The sequence below is a fragment of the Erithacus rubecula genome, assembly GCF_903797595.1.
Source record: "Erithacus rubecula genome assembly, chromosome: 13".
Lineage (NCBI taxonomy): Eukaryota > Metazoa > Chordata > Aves > Passeriformes > Muscicapidae > Erithacus > Erithacus rubecula.
The window spans coordinates 5,866,460-5,886,823 of NC_136665.1; the positions used below are offsets into that span (position 1 = coordinate 5,866,460).

The window sequence follows — 20,364 nt, forward strand, 5'->3', positions numbered from 1 at the left end:
TATGACCTATTATTCAGTACAGTATTAATCAACTCTTGTAACTGATTTTGTCGAGAGATTTCATATCCTGAAATAAGCCTAGGAATATTCCATAATCATGAGATACTTTAGATCTATCTTTTATTCCTTTCCTCCCTTCTTTTCCTCAATTCCTTCCCTCCTTTCCTTTCTTTCCCTTCCTCCTTTTCTTCCCTCCTTCCTTTCCTTCCATTCCTTCTGATAAATAGTCACTGTGTTTTAACTTTTATTTGATTAAAATAAAATACACTGGAATTTAACAGCCAGCCCTTACCCAAGCTAAATACATGGGCTTAATATCCATAATTATTTCTCTAGTTCTCTAGCATGTCAACACTATTGACTACTGTATTGATGCAACTTTATTGAAAGAAAATGCTCCTTTGGATAGGAATATTTCAACACCCTGAAAAGTTATGACCCAATTCCGTTTTAACTTTGAAAATGAGATTGGATAGGTTTTCTGCACACTCATAACTTAAAGGCAGCTTTGATCTTGAAGCTGGAAGCTTGCATGCTGTCACTGTCCCCTCTCAGCCACCTCAGTCCTTTCTGAATTTTCAGCAGCACCTCTTTGCAGCTCTGGAGGGTAGCACAGCACCCTTTGCTCTGTGCAAGTTTGCTTTGCAAGTGCTGCGAAGGGAAATGGTAACGCTCTTTCTTTGTGAGACTGCTGGGGCCTTACTTTGTTCTGTAGTTTCCTTTTCCATCCTTCTAGGTGCATGTGTGATCTTTTTATTGGCAGATCTGTCCTTACAGCCTGCTCCTTCAGCAGAAGGATGGCTGGCATGTCACTGCTTCCTCGCTTAGAGCAGCTTGAAGCCCTGCACTTCTGCAGGAGGGCTCTATTTGTCCACTGTGTTAATGAATGTCTGTGTGCTTCCCTTTTAATCTTCCTTCTCAATTAAAATTTTCCTAAGCTTTTGGGGTTTGAGCTTCAGTGTCCCTGGCTTGGTGTCTGTCCTGAATTACACCTGCTTTTACTTGGTTTTGAGGGGTTGGGATGGGGTAACAAAGTGTCAGAACTGTGCTTATCATGTGTGAAAGGAGAGAAACTCCATTCCTTCCACTGTGAGGAGTCAGAATTCATGTGTTCCCTGGTGTGGATGTGAGCCAGGGAGAAGAGAGTGGGCATGGTTTGGCATCTCAGTAAAAAACAGGGTGCTGCCATTTTCTGGTGAGAAGTAGTTTACATTTTAGATCAATTTTGACCCACTGATAGTTTGGTTTCTGTGGAGGGTATTAGTTGTTTTTTAGTGATAGTAGGGCAGAGAAGAGGCTGTGTTGGAAGTGCCTGTCAAATACAGGAATGCATGAGATTGAGGGAAAGGCCTGTTTTAAGGAAAAACTCTGTTCAAAGCAGAAGGTCTCTTTCCTGTCTCTTGAGATGTGTTGGAAATGTTTGAATGATCTCAAATCCTGGCCTATGTGATTTGGGTTTGTTATTGAGTATTAGGGTGAATGCTTTAGGCTGAACTTTCAGATACCTCCTCCAGTTCCCTTTGACAGTATTATTGCATTTGTTACTTCTGTGGCAGTCAGGACATGGATAGGGCCTAGGTAGAACTTGAGTACTGTCCTACATCAGGTCCTTCTTCAAACCTCAGCACTCTGAAGTCTGGTAAAGCTGAGCACTTAACAGTAATTTCTCATTCATCGGAGTGTCTCTTTTGCTTTTGTCTGACCAATTTTTGTTTTTTAGCTGGCCAAAAGTAGGTGAGAGTCAGAACAACTGCTTCCTCTTTTCCCAAAGTGCTTGCTGTGCTCTGGAGAGGATTTTCTCATTTTTCTACCTCAGGATCTACCTTTAAATATCTTGTGTATTTTGTGCTCAACTGCATCTGAGTTGCCTGTATTAAATGTAGAAGTTTCTCTGCGTCGTCATCACTGCCTGAAATTGCAAAAGTGGGAAGAAGGAAGGAAATTAAACTGGTCTTTGAGTGTGTGGAAGTAGTGCTAGAAGCTGCACAAACAGGTTCTAGAGGAGTCAAATTGTGATAGATGTTCAAAGTCATGTCCTAGAGGAAGTGAGTAACTCTGGCAGGATGCATAACTTAATCTCCTTGATGAGCTTCTTCTTAGACTTCGTTGGACAGAGAACCTGGATTGCTGATTTAGTGGCAGTTCCATCTTTCACCAACTGCAAGAGAACTCATAGCCCTGCATTCACTGTTGTTAAATATTGCTGGAGATGTACCCTGCATCCATTTATTCTTCCTTGTTCCTCGTTGTGCCAGTCAGACACAACGTTCAGAGTAAACAAAGCAGCAACTTTCATGGCCCCAAGGCACCTGGAGTGGGCATTCAGTATATCTCCTTTTTTGTTTGCTTGGCTTTTGTTTTTTTTCTTTCTTCTTCCCATGACCCTTTGCCCTTCCCTTAATATAAAATTGTCCTCTGGTCAGATTACCCTGCAGTAGATCTTTTGTTCTTGCAGTCACAGTGAGAGACTTGATTGAGATAATGACCAGATTCATCGTACAAAGGACACACATGACCTCCAGTGAGCAGCACAATGTGAGTTAGACATCTTCAGAAAAAAAAAACTCACAGGGTACCAAACGGGGAAATGACAGAAAGAGGCAGAGAAAAATATTTTTGGTTTATCAAAACCTGCTGCTTGTTATGTTTCAGAAGCTAAGGACCAATCTGCACTAGGGAAACTTTATAAATGCTCCCCGATTTTGCCACCACTTTTCAGCTGCATCAGCAGTAAAATACACGGGGAGCCTACAACTGACTGTGCCAGCAGCTGGCACTGCTGTCTGCTCTTTGCAGCATTCTTTAGGGCACACCTGGCAGACATGGGGCTTCAGTTCCCACAGCAGCTGGCAATGGATCCACCCAAGAGCTGCTGGCCTTGGCTGCAGCTGGTTTGGCTGAGCCAGTGGTGTCAAAACAGGGAATGTTTTGCCACATCCTAGTGCAGACCGAGCCTAGTGCTGGACTGCTGCTTCATGTTGGTAACACTGCTGTTATTATCATCAAATTTGTTTTTAATTTTTTTTTAATTTCTATTTTATTATTTATTCTAATTTTTATTTGGAAGAGATAAAACTTTGTGGACATTTTTTCATGAAAGGTTCTCTAAAAGTCTTAGCTGCAGCCACATGAAATCAAATCATATGCTGTTTAAAAAAGATTCATCTGTTCTACTTTATATTTGACTAAACTATGCCAGTGTCTGACTAGTCCTTTTTAATGAACAGATAATATTTTGAAAGTCTGGGTTACAAAACAGAACTGAAAATCTAAAATACTTTTACAGAGCGGGCAGCTAAAGTTGCTGAGCAGCAGGAGAGAGAGCGAGCAGCACAGCAGCAGAATTCCTCCCCCCGGGCAGGCACTCCTGTCGGGGCTCTTATGGGGGTGGTGCCGCCACCAACACCAATGGGAATGCTCAATCAGCAGTTGACACCCGTTGCAGGTAAAACGTAGGAGCTATGACCATTTTTTCCTCATCCACTTTATCAATCCCCTTCATAACTCTGAACACTCTCTTGGGTCACGTTGGAAGCAAAAGCTCAAACTCTTCAGTCGTTCTTCGTGATGAACGTGCCTAGCGCAGCGGTGGCTGGTGGCCAGCGTGACTTGCTCCAGTGGAGAGCAGCCTGTGGAAAGAGCAGAGAAGCAGGGTCCTCATGCAGTGTCCTGTTCTGGTAGTGTGCAGTGGTGTTTATTCACTCTGCCCTGCAGAGCTCACCTTTAGCCCTGCTGTGGCACAAGGGCAGCAGCTGAGCAGTCTTCTAGTGCATGCGGCATCGTGGCAGTGGTAAAGCAGGAGGGAGATTGTTGGGGGTTTTAATTGTCAGGGAGGTTAGAAACCAACAGAGTCTAACCCAGATTTTAAATCCAAGCAAAAGCTTTGTAGAACTGCCTCTTAGGCACTGCTAAGCTGAGCAGACCAGGATCTAGAGCCGTTGCAGAAACAAAGACAAAATGACAACATTGCTGGTTTTATCAGGTTATTTTTCAGAATAGAACTGAGCTTGGAGAACTCTTCCACGAGGTCCCTGTTGCTGGGTGTTGAGCTCGTTACCAGTTGTAATCCGGCTTGATTTCATAGGGAGTATGCTCAGAGTAAGTATTTTCAGGATCAGATCTGAAGACAATGTAGTCCACTGAAGACTCTTGTATGGAAATCAGCCATACATGGGTGAGAAAATTAATTAGGTGTGACCCGATAGGTTGTTTTCTTTCCCCAGTTTCTAATTAAAATAAGAATTAAAATGCTTCAGTCGAGGTCAAAATAGTGCCGAGTAGATATAAATGAGTATTTGGAAGGTTTTTGGTTTGAGTTTTGGGATCTTTTTAACTTTCCCTTAAGACATTCCAATTATTCAATTTATTCTTTTGTCATTTTTCTTTTTCTTTCTCATCTCACAGGCTGTGGCCTTATTTCGAGCTGACAGCCTGAAGCGTTTTCATCTCTAAATCCCCTTTCAGTAAATAGGCTGCATGGATGTTTAACTGAAGGCACATTCCTTAGTTGGTTCATGATCTCCAGGTTACAAAGCATTTGTTTACATTGAGTTGCATTTTTCTTTTGGCTTTTTTTCACTCTGTTCATGATAATTTCCCTCTGAACTGTTTGCAGTTGGTGTATGTTTGTGTGTGTGTGTACACTTATCTGTGCATATATTAAGAAAAAGGAGGGGGAAAAAAGGGTTTCCCAGTGCTGATCTCTTTTGTGAGAAATTTATTTCAATCTAGAATATGTAGAAATACCATCCTCTTGAGTTGTGTTTTCTTAGTTTGGTTCTTGGGTTTTTTGGCACTGAGTCACTTTTCCAATTTTTGGAGGCAGGTGTTGATGGGCAGTAGTACTTGCTGTTAACACTTCCTTAAAACTTCCCCAGAAATTCTGCCAACTACACATGCTACCTTATTTCCTGTGACAGCAAACCTCTATTTCAGGCCACTGTCTTATTCAAGCAGATCAACACTTAAGGCTCTTCACTTTGGCTTTGGGAAATACTTCCTTAAAATAGATGATGGAGCAGATCCTTTTAAACTCTTTCTACTTTTGTGATCCATTTGAAAAACACAGTCTTTATCTTTTGATTTTCACAAGACCTACCTGGAAGTGTCTTACTGTGTTTGGATGTCTTTCATATCCTCCTCCATCCTTGGATTGCTTTTCTCTAATTCAGAGAGCTTCTCCATCACAGAACTTCTTTATGGCCCACAGGGCCAGGAAATCTGGAACCCTTCTGAGATGTTTCTCTTAGTGTGCAGCACTTTAGTGTCTTCTACATTTAGTTATTACAAAAGCTTACATTGTTGTAAAAAAACACAGGAGAATAAGTAATTTCAAAGACAAATCACAGTTGTGGAAGCTGGAAATAGTTTGGCCATGTTTGCTAGTTTAAAATAAAAGTTTGCAATTTGTACATGGGGTAAGAAAATGGCTCATACTCAGAATGAGCTGCAAGAACTGATTTCTCATGGAGATTTGATGGCACCTTTATTAGCCAGTTGTTGAGTATTTTAATTGGAAATGTAGAACTAAGCTTACATGATTGATAAATATGGGTTTGATTCCTTGGAGAGTTTTTTGTTTGCTTGTTTTAAAGCTTCAGAGCTGCACTGAAGATGTGTGAGCAGCTCTGGGTGCTCTGGAAGTACCAGGCAGTAGCTACAGTGTGAAAGCTCTTTATGCCAAGGAGGCTTTTGTTGTGTTTCTTCTTTTACTTTCTCCATTGGACATATGGATTTTCCTGTAATAAAGAGATACAGATAAGGTTTCAGATATTTGAAATAGGTACCTACAGCATATTTTATGTGTCATTCTAGGTGCTCTGTGGAAAATGAAGGCTTGAGGGAGATTAGTTCTTTATTTCCTTGGTGTTTTCTCCATGTAAAGCTTTTGGGATTAGAGGTTTCTCACTTGTGTAACATCCTGAGGAAGTGACAGGTTTAGCTTTTATTTTGGAGCTGCTCCTCCTGTTAAGACCCTGAGCTTGTGACAGCTTTGCTCTCAGTTGGGACTGATGAGAGTTTTTGACCAGCCTCATTCCAGAAATCTGTTTTGAAAGTTCCTTTTATGAGTTACAGGGAGTGTGGCAAAGACTTCGTGGTTTCTTGGAGCAGAATATAGAAGTCCCAGCAAATCTGCATTTCTGTCTTACCTCATCTCTCTAGACCTGCTTCTGTCCTCTGTCATCTTTTCATTGTCTTTCCAACCCCTTTCCTTGCTTACCTGGCAATGCATCCATTTAAATTAAACATTCCAGGACCTAACAAGCAGAGTGTAGTAATGCTGGGTAGGTTAACTACATGGACAGCAGAAAATCTGAGCCCAAGTCAGAGAAAGCTCTCCATTTTCTTCCCTCACATGCAGAAAACTAAATTTTCAAGCAGCAGCACAATACAGGTATTTGCAGTGTCACAGATTTTCCTCTAAAGATACCTTGCAGACATGGACAGTGAAGTTCTGTGAGGGACTGCAGGTGCTCCTTGTAAGTCCTTTCACTTCAGTCTAATGCCATGAGTGTAAGTTACTGCAGGCCCAGCACTTTAAACCCAAGTTTAAAATTTGTTTTACTTCCTTAATTCATACTGGAGATGGTTTAATAAAAATCACCCATCACTGACTGCTATTAGTTTCAAGTATGTGAATGTTGTAGGGCTTTTGTGCATCAGTTTTGCATGTGTACTGCAGGAAAATGTCTGGGGTTTTGTTTTTGTGGCCTCTGAGCTAGCCCAAAAGAGCAGGGCTGTCCGTGGGGCTGGCCAGTCAGTGTTGTGTTTGTAATCTGTATGCAGATGGCAGAGCTTTAAGCTGTATTAAAACTGCTTGCATTAGTAACACTTAATTGTGGCTGAATTTATTCCTTGTGTTAACATATCTGAGTATTTATTGCCCTGTGAGAAACATACAAATACACTAAATACTAATTCATCAAAAGTACAGTGTTTCATATTTACAGCTTTTATTTTTAATTTTTGGGGTTTTTTTTTTGGTTTTTTTTTTTGCAAGATACTAATTGTAGTATTGTCTTGCTGTACTAAAGGTGCTTTTTCTGTGTGTGTGTGTGTGGATAGTGCATGTCTGTGCATACTGTGTAGACCATATTGCATGTTATTGATGCATGTTTGAAATTTGTTGTGTCCTTCAAGGCATGATAAGTGGCTATCCACCGGTGCTGCCACCTTTGCAGGGCCCAGTTGATGGCATTGTTAGCATGGGCAGCATGCAGCCACTTCACCCAGGGGTGCCACCACCCCACCAACTCCCGCCAGGTATGCCAGGCATCCCAGGCATCCCACCACCCGGTAAGAGCCTCATCCTCATTCCCTCTTGATTTCATTGCCATGTTCTTGGTTTAACCCATTCTTACAGGAGTTCTCTGCAGCTTGTTCTGGTCCTGGCTTTGGTGTGTGAGTACCAGCACTGCTGAATGTGAGGGGTGTGCAAAACACTGACACAACAGCATGTCCCCTAAGCCCTAGAGAAAGGGCACTGGAGAAACATGCTGCTGCTCCAGGAAGTTCTGTTCCAGCCAAAAAGACCTTCATGATTGTACTTGAGTTTATCAGTGTGAGTTTGAGTGTGAAAAGCTGAAATCAGCCTGTTCATATCCTTATGTCATTTGAACAGCATCTCTGCACTCATCCTTTACTTGTTCGAAGTGGACTTATAAATGAAATTTATTGTTCTCATTCCTTACCAGAGTTTTTTCAGTGTGTTTATGTCAGACTGCACTGAAATGAGCCTGGTCATGTAAGACTCCTTGGCCAGTGGGGCACTGATGTGTTACTGTGAAACAGTGTTCAAATTCAAGCTTGCTGATAGAACAGTGACTGGAAACATGTAGGGACAAGATGAAATTCAGTATTCTCTGTGGCTAAATTTTTACTTGATTTTTGAGAGCATTTCTGCTGCATTTGCTGTGATTTTGTCATGCTTTTGATGAAAAGCGAGGCTTAAATGAAACAAATGTTTTGCCAGTGTTAATGCCATTAACATGTCCCACTTAAGGGAAAAACATCTGCCCTCTGATCTGTTTCCTGATGATTAGTTTTTTACCTCTGATAACTCATGTGCCTGTGGAAAAGATGTGCCATCCCTCTGTTCAGCAGTAAACAAGCTGTGGACAAAATGGTCTCATTCACCTCCCCCTACCCCCTTGCAACTGTGTTTATCAGAAACTCTGTTAAGGAGTTTCATCTGTACATGAATCATTTGAGTTGGGGAGTTTTTGTTTGCTTGCCTGGTGTTGATGAAACCCATCAGCATTACACTGCAGCTTGGCTGGAGTGCACGATTCCCTGCCACAGCACCTAGAGGGAGCAGGACAGCAGCTGAGCAGTGACACTGGCACACATCAGCCAAATGTTGGGAGGTGAATCCAGGACAGTGCATCCCTCTGAAGGGCTGTTCCCACTGCCCTGGGCTGGATGTTTGTGTTTCAAACTGGCAGGATGGATTAGCAAGGAGGAGTAGACGACCACACCTGAAGTGGTGCTGAACTGGCTAAGGGTGAAGCTGTGCTCTGATGCTGGGAAGAGGGGGTGTCCTTCTCCAGACCCCTTCCCCCTGGACTAAAAATAATTCCACAGCTTGTGTTACCAATGTTTTTCCCAGATTCTGAAATGCTGTTGGTACAGACACATTTAAAATGGGAGCTGTGATCAAATGGAAAGTGCATTTGAAAAATGCTTTAGTGAATGAAACCCAGTGGCACATGCTTTGATCACTGATAGAGAAATCATGCATTTAATTCATGTAAATGAAACTCTCAGGAAGAGCACAGTTAGTCTGCAGCTTTTCCAAGGAATGAACATGAGAAGTGGCACAAACAGAAAGAAAAGCAGCAGCATACATAACTTCCATTTTTTTCAGACCAGATCATCTGTATGTAAAAATGTTAGAAACTGCATGACTCTTGTTTAGATCTGTAAATTTTTGTATGTAAGACTGACATGGTTGTGCTGCACTCTGTGCAGTAGGGAGAAGTCCCAATATGCTTGAGAAAAACAGCTTTTATTTTTTTGACATTGATTTCAAATATTCATTATTCTGTATTTAAGTCTATTGAAGCTTAACCTGCAAGTTACATTTTGTATTAGAGAGATCTAGCAGAATTTGTGCAAAGGCTTGAATTTCATCCTGCTGTGAACATATTTTACAAAACTGAACACAAGGAACTATAAAGTGTTACTAAAGCAGATCAGCATTTCCTTTCTTAAAGAAAAGGACTTCAGGAAGATCCTGTCAAGCCAAAGGTATATATTATAAATGAAAATATACAATCAGGTAATCACTAAGTAACATGAAAAAAAAACCATGAACAGCAAAATTTAATCACTTTTGCATTTCTCGAATTAAAATAATTCAGCAGGCCACATATCAGTGTTTGGTAGTTGCCATGTTCAGAAACTTGTGAAGTTTTTTATTGGGGGTGAGGGGAATACTTGAATGTTGTATATCTGCTTAAATTAACTGTGAGCAGTGATATGAAAGTATAAATTCTTACTGTGGAAGACCAAAGAGGTATTTGTCAGTGCTCTGAAGTAAGACTAATTATTTTATATTTTGGAATATAGGTGTTATAGGCCAAAATGTGTCCCCCATGGTAGGCACTCCAGCACCAGGAGCAAGTCCTTTTGGACAGCAGGTGAGTAATTTTTTGCATTATTTATGAGGCTCTAAGGCTCAGAATCAGCATTTGAGCAGGATCCCAGTTCAGACATGTAGGGATGCACATAGGCTTTCCCAGGGAAAGCAGAAATGAAATGTTCTGATGTGTTTAGAACCAGTTAATATCTCACTCTCAGAGATTTATGTCTGTATTTGATGGTTGAATTGTTACACTCAGGAGGTTTGTCCAATGAGAACTTCATTATAAACAAGGCAGTGTTTTGTCTTAGCTTTCTGCTAAACTGAGTTATTTCAGCATACTGTGAAACTGCTGATAGTCTAGGCTTTGTGTGCTTTGTGGCACAGAGAAGACACTGCCCATTTTATCACCTGTTGATGAATAGGTTAAAAATGTTCATATTTCACAAACTGATGAAGCAGATGTTCATTGGCTGTTCAGAATTTGTGAGTTTGGGTAACTGTGATGATCTGATTTTTCTTCTCAATGATTAATGCAGGTTAACTGTTCAGAACATTTCCAATTTTATTGACTAAATTTTTCCATTATAAAGAGTAATGTGGTTTTGGCCTGAGGGTGTAAAGAAAGGGAGGGGGAGTGGCTGTGCACAGGCAGATAGTGGTAGGATGAGGGGGAATAGTTTTAAACTAAAGGAGGAGAGGTTTAGGTTAGGTGCTGGGAAGAAGTGACTCATGCAGAAGCACTGACACAGGGTGCCCAGAGCAGCTGTGGCTGCCCCAGTCATTTAAGGCAGCTTGGATGGGGCCTGGAGTGACCTGGTCTAGTGGAAAGTGTCTCTGCACACGACAGGGGGTTGGAATGAGATGAACTTTAAGGCCTCTTTCAACCCAAACCATTCTGTGAGTACCAGAAGTTAAGTGGTAAAGTGCTGATGTCATGACGTTGAGTTATTCCAGACCATGGGATGTCTGTGCTAAGAGTCTTCAGTACTGCTGGTTAATCACAGTGGTAGGAATTCTGTGTGACTGGGAGTTTTCCTGGCTTTTTGTCTGATAGTGATTCTGTGGAAATAACCCAGCTGTCCAAGGATCCGTGTCAGTTTGGATTAGATATTTTAGAGTTAACTTTTGCACTTCACTGACCACAGTATTTCAAATGAAACTGGATAAAACATGAAATAAAAAGGAGATAAAAGGTGTAGTTAAGGTTAGAAGAGATATGATGATGATAACCAGAGTATATTTACATAAATCAGAAATATGAACAATATCTGAGTTTGAATGGTTGTTTGCACTTCCTGGCTCTGTGCATCTCCCGGGCAAAGTGGGGATTTTCTCAGGCTTTTGCACATTAGCTGAGTTGCAGCTCCCTTGCTGGAGGCTGCCCGAGGCTGGGGCGTTCCTGCCGTGTCCCTGTGTGAGCAGTGGGTGTGAGCCCTGGCTGCCTTTGTTTCAGATCGGGATCCTGGGCCCGCCGGGCCAGCAGGCGCCGCCGCCCTACCCCGGGCAGAGCCCTGCCAGCCAGCCCGTGATGCAGCAGCCCAGCACCCCCATGTTTGTCTCCCCTCCACCAAAGACACAGAGGCTCCTCCATTCTGAAGCCTACCTGAAATACATCGAAGGGCTCAGTGCTGAGTCAAACAGTATCAGCAAGTGGGACCAGACCCTTGCAGGTAAGGCTTTGGGTTCCTCATAACCCATTGGTTTTGCTTTTGTAGAAAATGCAAAATAAATCTGCTGTTTGCTTTTTAAAATATATGCATGCAAGTAATTCCTAAAGACAAATCCACAGACTGAGAATACATATGTTATCCACAGGTGAATTCCACCAGTGTTGTATAAACCTAAGTATCAATGGTATGAGCTTAAATACTAAGAGCAAAAGTCGAGTATCTGTTGGATCCCAGAAACATGAGGTTTTCAAGCTTTCTGTGTTTTCTGGAACTGACCCCCTGGAAAACACTGCTTTTGACCTGGGGCCTTGGAGAAGGTTTCTAAACTTGAGTCATGAAGTTAAAATCACAGCTGTGTAGTTAAATAGAAGTGTGTGCTTTCACATGGTAAAGGGTTTTAAATTTGAGGTTTTTATAACCTAGTGATAGATACGGGATGAGATGGAAGATTTTGGGTGGTGTCTTTGTCGGTGTTTATCTTCCTCCTTCCTTCTTCTTCATGGGTTTCAGGTAGTAGTTTCTGGTTGGTCAGTGTCACACTGAGGGTTATGGGAATTTGGTTATTGGGTTAAAAGGATAAATAATACAGGTGCTAATCCTCTATTGGACTGTTGAGTCTTGCTCCATTTTCCTCACTTCTAGCAAGTAGCTAGAAGTACTGGTGAACACTCTGTACTTTTTGGTAAGATATAATAAACAACCAAGCCCAAACACAAGAAAATCCATTTCCTTAGTGTATTTTTTAATCCTGGCTCTAAGTGAAGGCAGAAGAGACTGAGACAAACTAATTAAGTGTTGCAAACTCCCACCACTGTTACAAGTGTCAGGAAAATTAATCTACAAACACTAAAGGTTTATGTCCAAAAAGGAGACAGAGGAGTCCTTTTTGCTTTATTTGAATAAAGGGAGAGCCCATGGGGCATTCCCCTGGGATGTCTCATATTTGTGGAGAACACAGCCTCCCTTTTTATCCTATTTTCCCGGCCGCTTTTCCCTCTCTTTCCCCATGGGCTGAGGTACTTGAGAGGCACAGACTTCCCAGAACACCTGATACCTGAGATTCCCCTCTAATGTATAACCCTCCCTTTTAATTTTTAATTCTTACAGAATTCATTGTTCTTACAGAATTCATGGTTTTCCCCCATTGCTTCTTTCATCTTCCAATATCCAATTTCATTTATCAGCACACCTACAGTTTGTTTGTAAAGGCAAATCTCTTTTCCCATTCATCAATCAGTGGAATCCCTCCTGTCATTTCTTTTATCTCTCACTGCTAACCTTATCTACCAGCAGACCCTCAGCTTATTTGTAAAGACAAATCAGGCATTCCTCTCGCGAGTATCTTTGTTGTAGAGCTGTGTTGGCCCGTTGCTGGCCCAAAGCGTTATTAACGGGAGCGTTTGTGTGTTCCAGCGCGGCGGCGAGACGTGCACCTGTCCAAGGAGCAGGAGAGCCGGCTGCCCTCGCACTGGCTGAAGAGCAAAGGGGCTCACACCACCATGGCTGACGCGCTGTGGCGCCTGCGCGACCTGATGCTGCGCGACACGCTCAACATCCGCCAGGCCTACAACCTGGAGAACGTGTAGGCACAGCTCCCGCCTGCCAGGACACGGGACAATGCTGCCTTGGCTACTCGGGGCAAGAGAGAACCAACAATAATTTGTATTGCATTTTACTGTACATTGCAAGACCATTTTTATATAAGGACACTTTTAATAAGCATATTTCACTTTTTGTTATATTAAGTTGACTTTATCAAATACACGGATTTTTTGCATATGTTTCCTTTGTTTGGACGGCGATTTCATAATTGGTTGAGTGTAGTCAAGGATTCATCTTTCTTATACTTTATTGCTGAGAATCTGATGCCATTGTTTTTATATTAAAAAAAAAAAAAAGGAAAACAAAGTATTTACAGATTGATACAGTGGAATGTGAATTAGTCATAGTTTACATCCTATAAGAATGTGTGTACCCGTGCTTGTGTGTGTGCTGGCCACTTCGGGCAGAGCTGCTCGGGTGTCAACAGGGAGGATCTCTTAGAAGAAGCTAAAGGTAAGATGTGCTTTGGCACTGAGGAAAATTGGCATTCCAAGTCAACCCTGAGGTGGCTGAGTGGGCCACAGCAGCTCTGGAAGTGCTGGTGTGGATGGGACAGGGGTGTCTCGACTGCTCATGTTGTCCAGTCCTGTCCAGTTATTTAACTGTGTAACCAAGGCCATTGTGATCCTGAATCAGTAACACGGTCCCTGTGCTGGCAGGCCCTTAGAGGGGAAGTGTTTCACTGCCATGCCCTGTGCTGGGGGTTCTGTGATGTCCCCCACACCCAGAGAGGGGCAGGGAAGCTCCTTCCCTGAAGCTTCCTTCTGTGCTGGAACCGCAGAACTGGGAACCAGCCCAGGTCTTGGAAGGTAAGTTAGGGGAGAAAAGTCAACTTTTTCTGTTAGTGAAGTAATGTGACTTTTTTTTTTTCACACATACTCTGTTCATGATTGGGCATTGTAAGACATTTTTGTATGCTTTCTTTAAGTGTATTCATTAACCTTAGTGAAAGTTTTGCAATGCAAATATGAGTGAAATTTGATGCTTAAATTAACTTGAAAGTAAAATACTACTGTATGGTATGGTATGTGTAAGGTCAGCATACCCAGTACATTGGAGAAGCAGAGTACTTGCATTGCAGCCTTCAAAGGGTTTGGGGTTGTTTTTTTTTCTTTTTTTTTTAATCTTAAGTAAAATAGATATTGACTCTTCTTGCCAAATTTCAAGGTTGTGGCTGCCTTCTGCTAAAGACTTACCTGTCCTCATAACTAACCAACCTTTTGGACTACAAAGTTATTTGTTTAAAGGTAAATCCTTTCATTTATTTAATTTTGGAAAAAGAATTAATATTTTTGGATTTCTTTAAGTTACTGGGAAAGCTCTAAGAATTTGGGAAGTCAGCAGGAATGTGGATTCTGCAACTCAGCCCAAATGAACTGATTTACTGATACACTTCATATATGCTAGAGATGTTCATCATGTGGAAATGAGTTCTAAAGTCTGTTAGTACAGAACATTTTCATTTCAGTATATTTGGCAGCAGGTTAAATTAAATATTTTCCTTCAAATACTGGATATCTTGGGGTTTGTTTTACTGATGTAATTAATACTCATGAGGGAAGTGACACGTGCAAGTATAAACTGTGATTCAATTCTACTGGCCAATTCCTCTCCCTCTCCTATTGCAATCCTCCAGTCATTGCATAGAATACCCCAGGAAATTACAAATAGGCACTTAAAGACAGTTTAGGTCAGATGTGCAATGGATGTGAAGAAAATGGAACAAAACAACATAGAGGGAAAGGACAGTTTCTAATTCTACAGGTAGCACACCTATGGTGCAAAAGAAGAATTTTCTTTACTGGCCTTTGTAAATTACCAATTTTATTTAATAAAGTAGAAATTGAATAGTCTTAGACCACCCTTATAAAATGTGTTTAAGTTAGCATAGGTTTTGCAGTTTTTAGCCACAAAGATTGGATGTTGAAGTGAATCAGGCAGCAAAATCCTAGTTTTTGAGCATTTGGAACTATCATGGATTGTACTAATACACCACCAGATTCTCCTACTTCTCAGCATTAACAAAAATTACACCAAAGAACCTGGGATGAATTTTAATTAAATTATTGTTTTATTTATTTTCTTTTGAGGACTGGATGGGACTCCCTTTGGAGCCTGTATAACTCAGATGTTTAATTTATCTGAAGGTCAGTGCTGAGCAGATGTGCAGCACTGGCTCTCTCCTGCTGAGCAGCTGAATCCCTCCTTTCACTGCTCTTTCTGGCCCAGGAGCAAGAGATTGGAAGTGCAAACAAAACCTGGCTCCTCCCTCAAGGCAGTGCAGAGCACTACCACTAAGCCACTGGGCTGGCCCTGATCAATTATTTTAAGCCTTATTTATTTCAAAATCGTTTCTCTCTATACTGGAGGCATTTCAGTCGATTGCGGTGAAATTTAGGATATAATGGCTACAGTCTAGAATTCAAAACCAGCAAAAGAAACTTTTCTCACTCTGGTTTAAAAAAAAAAAAAAAAAAAAAAAAAGACATGTCTGTCTGTTTCTTTTTCTCTCTTTGTGGGTGTTTGAGCCCCTCATCTGTTTTTCACTGCTGTTCACTGTACTGGCATAAACAAAACTTTCATATTAAAATAAAAGGATGTGTGGGCAATGGTTGGCTTCTGTGAGAGTGGAAAATAGATAAAACTAGGACAGGTATTTTCATAAACCAGTTGGAGACAACTAAGAATTATTTGTTCTCTTCCTCAGTCCTTCCCTTCCATGAGAAAATTTACTGTTCGTGTAAAACTTCAAAACGTTGATGTTGGTGACTTTTTTTCAGCATATGTTTTTGTACCTGGTTTATCCATGCTTAGCTTTTCATTAGATCTTGTACTCCTGAAGGCTGAGCTGCTAACCAGGTTTATAACATGTATGTACCATCACTTTGTTTACCTGAGTCTTTTTAATTTGAATAAAAATAGTTTGCAAAGTGTTTTGGATTAACCAGGTGTGAGTGTTCCATTAAGACTTCTGTTACAATTTTATTTCAAGTAATTCTGGCTGTTGCTGATCCAGATGTTCTCAAGTCCTTGATACATATGTGCTTGTGTCTGGATAAAATATCATTTTTCTAATGTTCTGTGTATTTTGAGATGTGCCTGTAGGTGATAAGAACAGTGGTGTTGAAAATTGAGCCATAAATGAGCGTGAGCAGCGAACCTTGAAAAAACTGTGAAGCATTGGGAACCAGCTGAGTGGAGGTGGTAAGATTCAGTCAGTCCCAGATGCACCCTTATTAATTGGTTTGAAAACAAACAGCAAACCTTAATTTCATATGGAAGCTAATGTGATTCAGGACTGTCTTCCATGTAGCTGTTTAATAGAGGAAATTAGATGAGTAATATGGAAAAGGCATCTTATACACAATTAAATTAGAATCAAGGATACACATTTTCTGTACAAACTGCAAGAAAAATTAAGTGATAGGAACCTCTCAAAGTGTGCCTGGCATAAAATTTACAGAGCTATTTAAACAGTCAGAACACAGCATTATTTAATTAACACACATCCATGTTTTCAGCCTGGGGGATAAATGCTGCCTTTCACACAGGCTGCCAGACTCACAGCACTTCTACCCTTCTGTTGCAGTTGCCCAGAGGAGACTGATCATCCTCCATATCTTACTTAGGCTGAGATACTAAAGATTAACCATCAGTGTACACAGCTCTACATAGCTCCCTCTTGGCTGCAAGTGCACAAAATTGCTGAATCCCCTGCTGAATTCCCTGCAGAAGGAAGTGATGTGCTCAGCCCTGGAGCTGGCAGGGGCTTGGCAGGGGTAGAAGTGGAAGCTGTGACCCTGGCTCACTCCTGGAACAGCCACATGGTGTTCCTGAGTGCCCAGCCAAAGGAGAGCTCTTGCTTCCTCCCTGCTCCCTTTGCCACAGCAGAGAGATGGGGGAGCTGGAGAGTGGGAGGGAGACAGGGATATGGGAGTCAAAGAGTACTGGGGAAGGCAAAGAGCACAGAATTAGGAGTCAGCAGGAACAAAACTGCAAAACCAAATGAAGACTTGGGTTGTTGAAGATGTGGTGTAGTTTAAAACTGATACTAAATCTCCAACTGGATGAGATGGAATTGTGGAATGGGGAGTTGCAGCTATTCTGATTTCCAGCATTAGTGAGAGACTGGCAAAATCTAAAAATGCCAAAGTGTCAATGGTAGCAAACACACTGAGGATTGGAGACTGCAGCTCAGATTTCTAAATGTCAAGCTTCATATTCTGTCGAAACAGATCTGTGTTGCCTGAAATGGGACGATGCCAACTCAGGGAATTTTATTCCTGCAGCAGTCACCAAGATCAGTGACACGGAGCTCCCCGACACCAGACAGCTTGTGAGTGACTGCAGCTTCTCTCTCTTTGTGTTTGCCTGGCTGGAGACATCCCAGAGGCTTTCTGAATGTGCCTGGTGCTCTCAGCTGCCAATGGGAAACTGCAAAAGCACTGCAAAACAAGCAAGAGGTCTGAAGTGAGAACTGGGCTTGGCTCACGGCTCTCTGTGGAACACTCTGCTATTACTACAGGAGTGCTTAAGGGAAGCCACAGGAAGTTTTCATACCAAGCTCCCAAGTCCTGAGAAATAACTAGGGCACAGGGGTCTTGCTTGAAAAAAACGCCAAAACATATATTGTAAAGTTTATTTTTTTGAAAGCGAGCATAAGAGAGTTTCAAAAGGCTCAAGAAATAAAATTAAGTGAAGCTATAGCTCAGCAGCTCAGCTTTCAAAATCTGGCTTTTTTATTATTGCTTTATTCTTTAATGCCCTGCTATGGTCAGGATTGACTTCCAGTGCAATGACCTGTGACTGCAAAAAGCAGCTTGTGCATGGGGTTTTAGGCTCTACCTTGGAGTTATAGCAAAGGTTCTTATTGTGAAATAGAGGCTTTCCTCAAGTGATTCACTTGCTGCTCAGTCAATATATGATTTATTTTGACTTTATATGAATTTATATGATTTCATTTAATTTCTGTGATTTTATCTATTTAAAACACAAGTAGCACTAATCCTCCAGATCAAATCCTTGAAAGGCACAACACGAAGGTTCCCCTTTGTTTGCAAGTGGATAACCTGCATCTTGACCTCTACAGAGCTGCCCTTGTCTCTACAGCTGCTGAAGACTTAGAGAGGCTGGCAGGAGGCAGCACAGAATACTTGTAAGGGCACAGACTCCCTCGGGACTGGTTTTAGGCTGATCTGAAGAATTGGCTTCTTTGTTGCACCTTCAGCCTCCCATACCCTCAGAAATTAAGCAATTGTATCAATATAGGATACCCAAAAATGACTCTGCACCAGACCTCCGGCTCCTGGTGTCACTGCAGGGAGCAAACTCTCCTGGGACACAGCAGCCAGCCCTGCTTTCCTGCCCCAGCATTCAGGAGTGATACTGCTCCTTGCTCTGGTCCCTGTCAGAGATGGGCACTTTGCAAGCACTGTGGGCTGAGCAAACACTGAGCAGTCAATCTGTGCTCTCTTAAAATTGTGCCACACTGCAAAGAAAACAAATCTGCTGCCAGAGCAGCTCCTGTAATTACAAAAGAAACTAACTCAAAATTACTATTTCTATTATGCTGAGATGGATGCACCATATCAAATGCAACAGCCAGACTGTTTACTCAGTTTAGTTTATTTAGATGCACTAAGCAAACATTAAATTAATGGCAGAGGCCCAAATACAATTAAATTTTCACTTCATTTAAATACAGATATTACAGATATGGAAGAACAAAACTGCCCAAACCCTCTGAGTATATTACACAAACGTGTGGATCACAGTTCATCTTGCAGAGCCAATGTCTTCCCCCACCATCTACGTGGCAGGGCTGCTGCTTTGGCACTTGAACAGCTGAAGCACTCAGGAGCTCCCCCTTGAAGAGTTTCAGTTAAAATTCTCCTTTCTCCATCCTTGCCTCATACTGTCTTTCAGATTGTTTCCTACGGTAAACATCATCTGCAGAAAAAGATGTTTTACATTAGAGTTTCCCCAGTGCAAGATGGTGTTGAATACATGAATCCTGTCATCTCTTTTTAAACTTTTCAATCCAAACTTCTCTTGCAGATGCTGACTGACAGGCAACTGGAAATTCAAGCCAACAGCAATCCTTATTACCACTTAAAATAGCTCATGTTCTCTCTCCCGTACAGGCTAAAGTTCTTCCCATCAGCCCCAATGAAATGTTTTTCTAGGAAAACTAAAGTTTCCAGTGCGAAATAGCTGTTTCTTGTCTACTTTCCCATGAGGGTAATTAAAATTACAAATGCCCTAACTAGCTGAAAGGAAATTAATAGGCATGAAGTCAATGCCTCAGGGCTTCCAGCGTGACTTCAGTATTTTAGTCTTTTTTTTATATAAACAAAACACAGGAATATTCCCACCTCCATGGTCTTCATTCTTCCTGCCTCACTGACATCACATGCAGTTGAGCTGGTCTTTTCAGTGAAGTACACAAAAATTTCTAGCAGGGTTTATTAAAAGCAGGAATGCTTTGACTTACAGAAACTAAATGCCATTAGTCAAATTCTCATGAGCCATTTTCATACTTATGTTTTAAGTTGTAAAAGTCACGTTTCAGGTGATGCCACACCTCTGCTTAAATGCTGGCAAACCTCATGAATCTTTTTCAATCGTGGCAGAAAAGTTTTGAGTTGAGAGGGACCTTAAAGATCATCCCTGCTATGGACAGAGACACTTTCTGCTGGACCAGTTTTCTCCAATCCAGCCTGGCCTTGGACACTTCCAGGGCAGGGGCAGCCACAGCTTCTCTGGGCACCCTGTGCCAGGGCCTCACAGTCCTTAGAGGAAAGAATTTTTTTTCCTAACCCCCTAAAGGCACTCTGTTTGAGCTGTAATTTTACTCGGCACTCTAAGCGCAGGGTTTTGTTTGTTGCTGCTGGGGAGGCAGAGCGGCAGCGCCCCGAGCAGGAGCGGTGCGGCCGCAGGGACCCCGCACTCACAGAAAGTCTCTTTGCCGAAGCGGACGTTGATCATGAACCACTCCATGGCTCCGCCGAGCACGAAGAAGAAAGGCAGGAACCTGTAAAAGCCAAAGCGCCGCTGCCCGGGCACAAACCTCAATAGGCGCTTCAACTTCTCGCTGACCAGCATGGCCGGGCGGCACCGGCGCCTTCGCCCTTCCCGGGTGGAGAGAACAGAGAAGGGCGTGTGAGAGGCGGGACGGGCCGCGCCGCAGTCACAGCGCGGCCGCGGCCGGTGGCGGGCGAGGAGAGGCCGCGGCCCGAGCGGGGCCCGGCCGGTTCCCCGCGGCCATGGCGGCCCCGCCGCCCCCTCCCCTGAGGCGGGAACGCGCGGCCAATCAGGGCCGCGCCCGCCACGCGCGACCCCGCGCCGCGCGCCGCTCACCTCCCGCGCGCGGCCGGACAGGAGGACGCGCCGCGCACCCACGTGACCCCCGCAGGGCCTCGCCTGATTGGCCGGGGCGGGGGCGGGGCCTGGCGCGAGGGAGCCGTGAGGGGCCGGCCCCGCCCGCCCGGCCCCGCCTGGCGCGGC

At 42.7% G+C, this 20,364-nt stretch overlaps 2 protein-coding genes across 17 annotated transcripts in view; one reads left to right on the forward strand and one right to left on the reverse strand.

Annotated features, from left to right (window-relative positions):
* PBRM1 (polybromo 1) overlaps positions 1-14,877 on the forward strand; it is a 55,503-nt gene extending 40,626 nt beyond the window's left edge. For 9 of the 16 annotated variants that reach the window (XM_079317234.1, XM_079317243.1, XM_079317244.1 and 6 more), the window contains 4 exons: positions 7,141-7,296; positions 9,571-9,641; positions 11,040-11,256; positions 12,670-12,858. In XM_079317234.1, the coding sequence (XP_079173360.1) occupies positions 7,141-7,296; positions 9,571-9,641; positions 11,040-11,256; positions 12,670-12,842 (617 nt within the window). In that variant the 3' untranslated portion in view covers positions 12,843-12,858. Of the gene's footprint in view, positions 1-3,286; positions 3,446-3,982; positions 7,109-7,140; positions 7,297-9,570; positions 9,642-11,039; positions 11,257-12,669 lie in introns of those variants that run through there. The other 7 variants (XM_079317245.1, XM_079317236.1, XM_079317237.1 and 4 more) reach the window with 3 other exon arrangements.
* A 3,588-nt stretch (positions 14,878-18,465) lies between these two features.
* UQCC5 (ubiquinol-cytochrome c reductase complex assembly factor 5) lies at positions 18,466-20,321 on the reverse strand. Its single transcript, XM_079317332.1, has 3 exons — positions 20,218-20,321; positions 19,812-19,988; positions 18,466-18,807 (listed from the first exon to the last, which is right to left on the reverse strand). The coding sequence occupies exons 2-3, from the start codon at positions 19,960-19,962 to the stop codon at positions 18,740-18,742; spliced, it is 219 nt and encodes a 72-aa protein (XP_079173458.1). The 5' UTR covers positions 19,963-19,988; positions 20,218-20,321; the 3' UTR covers positions 18,466-18,739.
* Between the last annotated feature and the right edge of the window lie 43 nt (positions 20,322-20,364).

Coding starts and splice junctions, on each gene's coding strand:
- UQCC5 (XM_079317332.1), bottom strand. CDS start 19,962: ATGCTGGTCAGCGAGAAGTTGAAGCGCCTATTGAGGTTTGTGCCCGGG. Junction 18,808..19,811: donor CTTCGGCAAAGAGACTTTCT/GTGAGTGCGGGG, acceptor CTTTTTCTGCAG/ATGATGTTTACCGTAGGAAA.